At 37.4% G+C, this 11,546-nt stretch overlaps 2 protein-coding genes across 4 annotated transcripts in view; one reads left to right on the forward strand and one right to left on the reverse strand.

Annotated features, from left to right (window-relative positions):
- Positions 1-10,922, reverse strand: part of Src64b (Tyrosine-protein kinase Src64B) — a 50,507-nt gene extending 39,585 nt beyond the window's left edge. For 2 of the 3 annotated variants that reach the window (XM_077416903.1, XM_077416901.1), the window contains exon 1: positions 10,515-10,922. The gene's annotated coding sequence lies outside the window, so the exon portion shown is untranslated. The remainder of the gene's footprint in view (positions 1-10,514) is intronic. The other variant, XM_077416902.1, reaches the window with a different exon arrangement.
- LOC143903382 (F-box/LRR-repeat protein 4-like) lies at positions 975-3,285 on the forward strand. The gene is made up of 5 exons (XM_077416925.1): positions 975-1,485; positions 1,571-1,796; positions 1,887-2,241; positions 2,323-2,644; positions 2,797-3,285. The coding sequence occupies exons 1-5, from the start codon at positions 1,226-1,228 to the stop codon at positions 2,906-2,908; spliced, it is 1,275 nt and encodes a 424-aa protein (XP_077273051.1). The 5' UTR covers positions 975-1,225; the 3' UTR covers positions 2,909-3,285.
- Positions 10,923-11,546: the final 624 nt, after the last annotated feature.

Here is an 11,546-nt window from a genome sequence, read left to right on the forward strand (position 1 = left end):
TTTACATCTACTCTTATATACGGCTATATTGTGAAATGGACCTTAATTATATTTAAAAATTAAGCGTACCTAAAAAATTGTGGCGAATTTAAGTAATACATAAATTTTGTAATTTTTTGGTTTTTTCCTTTGTGCTCGTATCACGCGTGGTGATAGAAGAACACAGAGCTCGCGATATCTCAGATTTATAAAAAAACATTTTTCTGTATTAAAAAAATGTTCTTTAAAATAATTAATTATTTAATATTTAATAATAATATATATACATGCAGACACTATGTAATAATAATGTCAGTACTAGCCATGTGAATGGAAACAGGATAAATTTATATAATCTAATCTAATTATATAATCTTACCGCTATATAATTATAAATACATGATATACAATGCATTTTAGCATATATACTACAAAAGCAATGATTATTATTCTCCGTATTTTTCGTCTTTTTTCAGAGAAAACATGACATCCCATTATCAACCTTTATATTGCGAGAGTTGTAGTCGATATCCCTATGTCGGCAGAGTATCCGTAGGAGAGGAGGGTAATGTTGACTTCATCTATCAATTTGCGAAGAAGAGATTTGTTCCCAAGGACCATCAGAATATTAGCATATATCACACTACCCCTGACATAATTGGACCACCCAAATTTCAAAACTATGGAGAACTATTTCATTTATTATTTCTTTATGAAAACATGTTGGTATGTATATTTCCTGGTATTAAACATTATTGTCCCGTAAAATAATCGCAATTCAAACTTACAAGAGTTTGTAATATTTGATACTTTTTGACTTTTCAGAGATACTATAACCGTATCGATATTTCAATATCTCCATGGCAAAACAAAGATATTTATGATGGGGCTGAGTGTATTTGGCAATGGAATCAAACGAAGGAAACAAATTATATGTGTATGTAATATTTGAATTATGAGATATATATTGTTAAGAAGATATTGTTAAAGAAGATATCCTTTTGTTGAGAAGAGAGTATAATTATATATTTTCTATTTTGAAGGTATCGAGTTTCATGAAGCTGTATATCCAATCAGAGTCTGTATTTACGAAATACATCATCCTGGAAACGTAATTCAAATTTCGGCTCAAGATTCCAATAATCACTGGATTCAGTTGTGGGATGATGAATCGTCTCAGATTGTACCCCCAAAATCAAGATTATTTTCTCCACCGTTGTCGCATCCGTGTAACTTTAAAACCAAAATGCTCAGACTAACATTTAAAAACAGTTCACATTTCTCTTACACAAAGCTAGATGCTGTGATGCTCATCGGTACATCAGAATTGATCCTTTCTAGAAATCCTAACGAGAGTTCAACTAATCTGTTAAAAACAATTAACAGCATGTACTCTCCATACCAGCATGACGATGCTCATAATTTAACAGCAGATTTAGAGAGTGCACACTTGGATATAGTTCATCTGCAACAGAATTTTTCCAAATATTGTATTATTTATAAAAGGTATTATTATCGTCGACGTTAAGTAATATTTAAATTGTTTTCTGTTAATATAATAAAAATTAATTTGTTCCGATAATATTTGCAGCTATATAAGAAGGATTTCTTATAGCATTATTGAAGCATTATTGATAGCATTATCTTATTTGAAGCAAAATTTATCTCAGGAAGTAATCCCTTGTTACGAACAACCTCTTGGATGGAGATATTCGCGTCGTATTTTATTAAAAAGTCCTTCAAATTACGCAAAGCGTATGAAACTCTCTTCGGATGAATCCAAGGACCTATCACGTTGCAATTTATCTGCGCTTCCGGTAAAGTATTATAAGTGTGATCTATTTCTCATCATAATATTTATTGTAATGTCATCTCGAGCATTAAAATTATATATTTTATCTTTGCAGAATGAAATACTACTAAAAATATTAAACTATTTAGATCTGACGACGTTATGCCGCGTGAATAAAGTAAATAAACGCCTCAATGATTTAACACGGGACCCTCTACTCTATACACGTTTGAACATGCGACGTGTGACTGACAAATGTATTATGCGCAAAGTATTTTGTTACTTTACAGCTATTAGATGTGAATTTTTGCGACAATTGGATCTTACAGGAAGCAACTTTGATGTTAATGATTTCGTAAACTTTCTTGATAATTGCGGCAGAAATTTAACGCACTTAAAATTAAGTTGCTGCGATGTCGATTTAAATCCTGCCCTACTTAAAATTTCAGAAATATGCAAAAATTTGAAAGGTATGTAGATATATATGCATATAGCATATAATTATCAAGATTATGGATAAATTGCATATAACTAATACAAATTTTTCTTAGAATTGAATCTAAGTAATTGTCGATTCATAGACGACAAAGGATTTTCGTATCTCGAGAAGCTGAAAAATTTGGAACATTTAAACCTTTCTAAAACAGGTATATACGCTCAACAACTGTGCAAAATATTGCAAAAAAATCAACGGATGCGTGAGTTAAATTCCGGTATAGTTATAAACGAAGAAGAAGTTCTACTAGAGTTGGGAAATTCGTGTCGTGACTTGGAAGTAATACATTTACTGCATCCATGTTATCTTACACCTCATGGTATTAGTGCCCTCGCTAACTGTAAGAATTTACGAAAAGTGCATCTTGTTTTTGTGGAGTAAGTATGTGCGCTACATTTTCTTTTAAAATACATGTTATTGTATTCTTCATTGAAATTTGTTTGCTTCTCTTGCGTGCATCTTGAAAAAGTTACACAAATTTCCTCTTTGCAATTAAAGTACTGTATTAATTATATAATTTTTGTTACAGAGACACATACCTAGCTGACGATAACTCATTTAAATTACTTTCCTTTTATCAAAACTTGCAAGAAGTTCATATTTTTGGTGATGTCCTCATCACTGATTACCGCGGCGGTTGAAATTACTAGCACAGTGTAAAAACTTGAAAAAGTTATTTTTTGATCTTGTGGAATGTCATACACCTGATAAATATTCCGTTATTTTTGAACAATGTCCTAAACTGCAGAAGTTTTGTTTCATACAATGTGACATAAGCGATCGATTGGTTAATCAGTGGAAAAAGAGATATCCGTATGTGTCCGTCTATACATACGACGGATAATTGGAATAGTTTTTGTTTACTAGTTTAGGACATATTAATTTAGTTTTTAGTTACGTTTACTTTTTAAATTTTTATACTTACAAACTTACTTTGTAAAAATTATCTGGTAAATTAGGTTGTAAAAAAAGTTAATGTCTAATAAAAATAAAATATTTAGATTTATTTATAATTTTGTTATTTTTAAACAATTTCATTTTCTTTTTCTTTTCTTTTTTATAATTTGACTTTCTTCGGGCGATAGTGTCATTTCTTTATTTGAAATAATTGTTCGGCAAAACACTGCAAAAAAGCTATTGTACATTAGTAACATTGTCAGTAAATTCTTGATATTTCTTTCCGCAACCGTGTAGGCTCTTTCAAGAATTCGTTTAGAAATATACCTCCTGTGATACTTTTACTTACTCTAGCCACAGTTACTAAAATATAACAGTTTCTAAAACAGCTTTCTGTAAAATTTGTTGTAAAATTTATTTATATACTGTTCTGAAACACTAAACTCATGAAAACTACTATGAATATTGGCAGAATTTATTTGTCTGTCATTTCCTCTAAAAAATTACACCATAATTTTTGTACATTTAATTTAATTTAAATACTCAACCTTGCGATCGTCGCAGAGCATTTAGTGCGATTATATAATTCATCTGTATTTTCGAAAATTGGTTTTATTTGTCCTCCTTGATATCCTACAACTTTTGTCTAAAATGTTTTTTCGTATGTTCCATATTATTTAAGATATTTGTCTGTAGCATTTAAAATGCTACAAAATCTGTATATTGATTATATTCAACATTATATCCCATTCATACTGAACATTTTTCCTACAAGAGATTTACGAAGAAATTAACGTGCCGTGCTATACTCGGTCGAGCTAGAGACACGAACACGGCGCGGCGCCGGCGCCTGTCATTAAAAATACATATTATAAAAAGTAGAATTCATTGTTTCTTCATAGAATAAAAAATATATACTTTTAGAATAAAATAAAAAATAAAATAGCATTATTTTTAAAATTAAAAAATTTACTTTTTGGTGAAAGTTATTAAACATTTCAATTGCTTATAACAATTAAATTTTGCAATTTTTTGTAACTTAAAATATTTTTCTAAAAAGACCGTTTCCTTAGCTTATTTAAAATGCCTTTTCGAAGATTTTTCTACGACAAGTACGACCAAAGATATTAAATTAAAACTAAACGTGTTTTTTATTTTTCGAAAAATGCATTGCTTATAATTTCTGGAAAACAAATATTTTGAACGAACAAAAAAATATATATCTTATTCTATGTATATTTCGTGTAAAAAAAGTTTCGATTAAATTAAAATACTAAATTATTGTACGTAACATTCCATTATAAAAGTACAATTTGTTAACAAAAAAGTTGTTAATTTTAGTAAAAATTAATATTTTTAAAAATAGATACCTTATACACGGAAAAAATTGCTATGGTTGTTGCAACAATATTTTCTATGATTAAAAAAGAAATGTATATAAATTCAAGCTAACTTACATTCATTGCAATGTATATGTTTATATAATTATCAAGATTATGAGTAAATTGCATAATTAATATAAATTTTTCTTAGAATTGGAACATAAGTCATTGTTATCTCATAGACGACGAAGGATTTTCGTACCTCGAGAAGGTTTGGAACGTTTAAACCTTTGTGATACTGAACGTCTTTGCAAAATACTGCAAAACAATCAACGGATGCGTGAGTTACATTCCGAAATCCATGGAAACGAAGAGACAGTTGTAATAGAGTTGGGAAATTCGTGTCGTGACTTTATATGTATATAGTTTATTTATATTCAAATTTATATAATCTATATATGTCGAATATTAATCGTGCGTTGAAGCTTGAAGCCATGAGTCAGTTCCACTCGCAAAAATTCTTTTTTAAATATCCCTCCATTTTTAAAGTTTCGCGTTTAATTTTTAATCATTGAGTGGCACGCGCCGTCCCCATTATAGTTGGCATCGAGATTATCACCAGGAACTTGGGCGCAAGCACGCGCGCGCGCCCACAGGATATACTCTCTTTCTTCCTCCGATAAAGGTTTCCGTCTAAAAATTGCGACACGCGAATGGCACGCGGAATTCCCCGCCGTGTTGCGAAAAAAAAATAACTCGTCTGCGAGTTAATCGCACGGACGAGTCGACTGTCGCGAGATACCAAATAACAAATCACGAAGCGACTGCATGCGATATATGTTCCTGCAATGGAATTATGTATGCGCTAGATCGAGGGCTTTCAACATAGGACACTCCGTGGTCCGGGTGGTCCCTAAAGAAGCTAAATGTTCCGCGTTTTCGCTAAGTAGGCCACTCAACTTCCCCAATTAATAGCTATATGTGAATCACAGACGAATAAATGAGAATATTTATGATCTACGATTAGAATCTTTTCTCAACCCGACTGATTAAGAGCATAAAAAAGACTGCATTACGACATTACGAGTAACAATCACGCAAAATATAATTGTACAGTAGATACATGAATTACAAATTATAAATATAAAGTGAGAGAAATGCAGAAAATAAATGAAATTCAGAATAGGAGAATACGAGAAAAAAGACTGAAGGAAGCACTGTACACACAGGCAACAGGAATTTTTCGCAATAGCGGGTCTCGTCGAGGTCTCGTACCGTAAACGACGCCGATGTGGCGTCAAGTCGCGTGTATAACGGTGAACAATAACGTAGGCCAAGATAAAAATCGCCAGATAATAATCCGTGGTCGAATAGCTAGAACTGTAACACGATTTATTGTAACTTTGCGCATTCGTATATAAAATGCACGACTGTGCGGTGGTGTGCGCGATATACGGTAACCGCAAATTTGCCCATTCTCGCCAGGCGTGGTGACGAAAGTGCAAGTGAGAGACGCGACGCGAGAAGAAGTATTTCATTTTTCGTCGTCGGGCGTAAATAAAACCTCGCTTCCATAAAACGTCAGGTTTATAAGGCGGCCATTCACGCGTCAGCGAGCAGCTGTTTCGGCGTATTTCATTTCGAACAGTCACTCTACGAGAAGAGAGAGGTTCACGTTTTCACATACAATTACACGGTCGAGGAAGTTCAATTTACCTAAAAATAAATAGCCATATCGCAGTAATTAAATTTCAAAAAATTAGAAGCCGCATTAAATGCTGATATTTCCACATGTATGTTACTTATACATAAATATATCGCTGAAATTAAAGTTTTTAATTACGGGAAATGCATCTGTTTTCAGATATTATAACCTAATATAAAATAAGTGCTTGAAATGTATAAAAAGGATATCCGTTTATAATTAAAAATAATAAAAAAAATTTCCTTTGCGCAAACACTGTATAAGTAACCTTTCTCATAAATTCTGTATAACGTTCTACAATGTACAACATTTTCAACCTGACTGGTAAAACATGGGGTGTAATTTGCGAGTAATGTTTTTAAACATTGTTGCCATGCTATTCATCGTGCACACAATTTCCCACACAAAGGAATTTTTCGAAAAATCCAGGAATTGCATAAATGCAAATCGCAAACGCGCGACGTTTCGTTTAATCCTTTCCCTTTTCATTGCCGCGCGCTCGAAGCACGAAACGAATTTATCTCTGCATCGCGCAACCCTCTGATTAATGTTCCCCGCGGTACAATGATATCCGATACGAAACGATAACACGCTCGCGTTGCGCGACGAGATGTGCGCGGGCGCGCGGTGAAAGCTCACGAGCGGTAATGCGGCATGCCGATCGCCGTGCGTAATGATTAAAAAGCCGGTAACAAATCGGCGCGAAGTCGATTTACCGCTGTGCAAACAGGCCGAGAGATAAATATGATCTCGCTACCCAATACCAATGTTTCGTTTTAGACACCCGCTGAGCATATGGTGTAATTAGCATCCGCCACGGAACGCGCGACACGAATTGACTGAGGAGCAAAGTAGAATTTCGCCATTTCATCATTTAATAATATTTGATTTGTGTGCGCAGAGAGAGAGAGAGAGAGAATCGAGAATATTTTCTAGAAAAATATTTCAACCGCGCATGATTCGCAAGGCGTTATTTATGACGCCTTTAAGTATCTATAATAACGAACGATATATATGTGGTGTAAATTATTGGAATAGCCATTCAACTGTTACGGCAACACACGCCAAGTGCGCTCACCAAAACGATCATGTACGCGTTCACGTGGAAAAAAAATAAACCTCATATCGAAAAGAGGAGAAAAAGAGATCCAATATATATATGTATGGAGGAGCACTCGTATAAAAAGAACACTGGGTGTACACATATTATATACCGTGCGATTATAACAAAAACCTCGCGACAACGATTGCCATTGCCATTTCTCCGCGGTTATGACTCTTAAATAGAATAAAGAATTAAGAAAAAAGGGTATTTCTCCGTAAGGAGAAATGATTGATGATGCTCCATATCGCAAATAGCACGTATAATTCTGCATGACAAAGAACATCAATGTACAAAATCTCATATATATTAAAATTATCGACACATCTGAACGTATAAATCTCGTATAAAAATATAAATCTCGTACATTATACAAATATAGCCGATATACGTAAGAAGTCAGAAGCTAGAACGTATAGAAAGCCAATTAAAAAAAGAGAGATGAGTGCAAATTGCATATATCGGGCCTGCGATCTTTTAGAATTTTAGACGGACTTTCGCGAAGTTAATCAAATTCAATTAATAAAGATTAATTATACCCAGTTAATTGAAGGTCGTTTGAGATTAAGATCGAGAAGTTTAACGTGTTAAAGAAGTTACTCCATGCACGGTTCCGTGTGAAATGCAGCTTCTATCAGGCTCGCGGCCAATTCGCGGTCACCAATCTCTCACCGAACCTCTCTTTCTCTCTCTCTCTCTCTCTCTCTCTCTCTCTCTCTCTCTCTCTCTCTCTCTCTCTCTCTCTCTCTCTCTCTCTCTCTCTCTCTCTCTCTTTCCCTCTCTCTCTCTCTCTCGCATGCGATATTTATCCCGCAAGGATGCACGGTGACGCGTGCAATTTCCGATGGAAGCGAGAGCTCGCCGCCAACGTGATTTAAAGGTTAAGCCGAGGTTGGCCGCGCACGCGGTCGGCCAATCGACCGTAAGGGCTCCATATGGTTAAACTTAAATCAGACCTGCATTTTTAAGCCGGCCTCGATCGAGCGCCTCGTTACATTCAATTCTCGCCCGCGTGCATCTAAAGGGCCGATTAGGTTATACTCATTGTCAGAGTCCGCTGGGCAGTTTCAGTTCTGTCGGGCTTTATTTGTCAACAACGAATGAATTATCGCAGGATGGCGCGTTAGAAAATAAAAGTGGCTCGGTATCGACGAAAGTCTGGGACAGTAATAAAAAAATTAATCGCGGGGGTATTACATCAAATTTAAAAAAATACCTTATTGTTCGAATAAGAAATAATGAGATGTGTGTAATATAAATATGGTGAACGATAGTTGGAGAAAATTAAAAATGATTATTTCATGTATAAAATAAAATAATTAGTGTGTTTCTCAAATAGTGTGAATTCTCGAATAGTATAAATAATAATTTGTATCGAAGATGATACTCGTCATTTTCAATGTGAATTTAATAACAGAATTAACGATTGTCAATATATATATATAGGTTTCAGATTTTAATTTCCATGTGATTCCAATTCTACCTCAATCATATGTCACCTTATTTCTTATGTATTTTTTCGGCAGTATATGAAATGCAGATTCGCGACGTCTCGCTCGAAAAATTAATCAAGGAGATATCGAACACGGCGCTTTCACGACACTCCATTTGCGCGCGATTAAGTGCCCGGTGAAATGAATCGGTCAGGTTCGAATGCGCATAAATTATACGCGGTTGACGCAATGCAAGAAAGCCGTGTCAGCCTCAGGCACGAACGGTAGAGGATAAAACGATCCTTCCTATACAGGAGGATTTCGGATGCGATTAAGTCGGTTACGCCCTTCGGATAGGAAAACAAAGCCTCGCTCCGGGTGGGTCCTTCCCGTCATTTTTCACGGGTTACTAACAGTTACGAGCACGCATAAGTCAGACATATACAAGCGACAAAGTCGACGATTGTAGGCTCTTGACAATTTTAACGATCACGTGAAGCGTGATCAACGGCAAATACTTATGACGTTATATCACTCAATGACGATCGATAGCGATCTAAAATAAATAGGATTTTGACGCCGTCGTATTTAAAAGATATTTTCGAGACAAGTTGGTAAAATAACTCCGAAAGATTTTGTTTTCGGATAATTGCTAAATCAAAAATCCGTCAATTAAACATTTTATTTTACGTGAAATAATTTTTAATTTTCTCAGAATATTTTTTTTTGCTTTTCCTCGCCTCCGTCTCGATAATTATCTCCATAATTATCGCGGAAGTTTTTTTTGTGCTCGAGGAACGCAAATTATTTTATTTTGAAATAATTATTTTCTCAAAATAGTCTTTTCGCTTTTCTCTCCGCCACCGTCTCTCGATAGGTTTCTTTTCAGAATAATTGCTAAATCAACAATCTGCCAACTATAAATATTTTATCTTGCGTAAAGCAATTATTTTCAATTTACTCAGAACACCGTCTCTTCTTCGCTTTTCTTCGCCGTCTCGACAATTATCTCGCCGGGGGTTTCTTTATTATTCGAGGGACGAGCGTCGACGTAACGACTTATCTAATACCAAACGAACAACAATGCCGAAAGCATTTTGAAATCTCCCGGGGTGCGTTGTACGAGTGCTCATTCGAGTATATCCAAAAAATGCCATTATCATGCACCTCGCCGCCACGAAGCTGATCGCTCTCGTAATCATTCGCAAGCGTGGTAATAACGCGACAGTAACAACGATCAATGTCAGGAACGTCTCCCATCGCGTGTATAAATGTAACGCCCCCATGCAAGCGAGACGCTCTTTCTGCATCTTTCTCTCTCTTCCTCTCTTCCTCTCTCTCACTCTCTCTCTCTGTCTGTCTCTCTCTCTCGTTCGCGATCGAAAACGACAGATCGCCGACGTCGCCTAATGGGGAGCACCGCCGTACTCGCCGTACTCCGTCTTCGCGTCGTCTCCGATAAGGGACTCCAAAATTCATCAGGAAAATTATATGCCCGTCGAGAACAGTTCCGGCAGACATGAGGGACGCAAAATATCCGGAGACTCGTCCGGACCTCGTGCCGCTGAACCGAGCGGCAGGGGGGGGGGGGCAATGGCGTATTTACGTTTTGTTTATTATGGTGGCGGCTCTATCTCGGAGAAACGGAGCCGTCGCTCGCCTCCTCGTGCGATCGCGACTACGACACGACACGACGGATAACGTATAATTCCCGTATATACGTGCGTCACGTTCGCGAATCAAAACACGAACGAAACAATGAAACACATTGAAACCTGCTATACTCACCCTACTCGCTGCTCCGCGTGCTCCTCCACCGCGTGTCCCCTGCGTCTCGCCGCCACGCTCCTGCCACCCCACGGGTAATCCACGGCGAACGGCGCGCTCCCCGGCGTCCAGGACACGACGATCTCTCTCCGCGCGGGGACACGATCCGGGGGGCGAGGGGGAGGGAGGGAGGAGGAGCTAGCGATCGCTCGCCGTTGTACGGCACGTCTCTTCCGCGAGCGCGAAACCGGCGGCCACACGGCGCATCGCGCGCGCACGCGACGCTCGACGATATGAACCCACGGAACGCGGACCGACAGTGACAGCACTGACAGCTATCGCGCGCCGTTCATTATCGGAGGGGAAGAGAGAGAAGACCCACCTTCGCCTGCGCTCGCGCCGCTCGCGACTGCTCCGCCGGCGACGAACGACCGAACGACGAACGGCGCCGAGCGCCGATGCCGATACGCGCCGCGCGCCGCCTCCCCCCTTCGCGCCGCACCTATCGTCGAGCAGCGTTGCCGCGCGCTCGCCCAATCGCCGTCGAGATTCTCTCCGGCCAATCAGCTGGCGTCCGCTGCCGTGAGCTGTTGCGATTCCCGTTTTTGATGCGACTCCGCCGTAATATTCCGGATGTGACGTAATGTTCCGACTGAAAAATAAAATTTCCGCTCACATCGTTGAGGAATAAAGAAAAGAGAGATGAAATTATGCAAATTGCTATTGTCTCGTTATTAATGCAGCTTATTTGTTGGCCGAGGCACTGTCTGTCGTCATCTCGGATATAAACACGCGCGCCACATTTGAACGGAAAATCTATTCGTCTAAACTCTTGATGAAATAAAGAATACTTTACGGTTCTTGTACGAAGAATAATTCTACGAATATACAATAAAAATAACGTTTTCTCAACAAAAAAAACTCATGCAATTATACAAATCACCCAGATAGCACAGATGATTCGTGAAATCCTTTTTGAGTTCGTAACGATCATCTGTGTTGCTATCTGGACAATTTCTGAAGGCATATATTATATAATTAGCATTACGCCAA

The sequence above is a fragment of the Temnothorax americanus genome, unplaced genomic scaffold, assembly GCF_048541705.1.
Source record: "Temnothorax americanus isolate GAGA-0224 unplaced genomic scaffold, ASM4854170v1 Scaffold46, whole genome shotgun sequence".
NCBI lineage: Eukaryota > Metazoa > Arthropoda > Insecta > Hymenoptera > Formicidae > Temnothorax > Temnothorax americanus.

Bases quoted from the DNA above. Each gene is read 5' to 3' on its own strand.
- LOC143903382 (XM_077416925.1), top strand. From the start codon at position 1,226: ATGCTCAGACTAACATTTAAAAACAGTTCACATTTCTCTTACACAAAG. The intron at 2,242-2,322 runs GTATGTAGATAT...AATTTTTCTTAG, and splicing joins AATATGCAAAAATTTGAAAG to AATTGAATCTAAGTAATTGT. The intron at 2,645-2,796 runs GTAAGTATGTGC...TTTTTGTTACAG, and splicing joins GTGCATCTTGTTTTTGTGGA to AGACACATACCTAGCTGACG.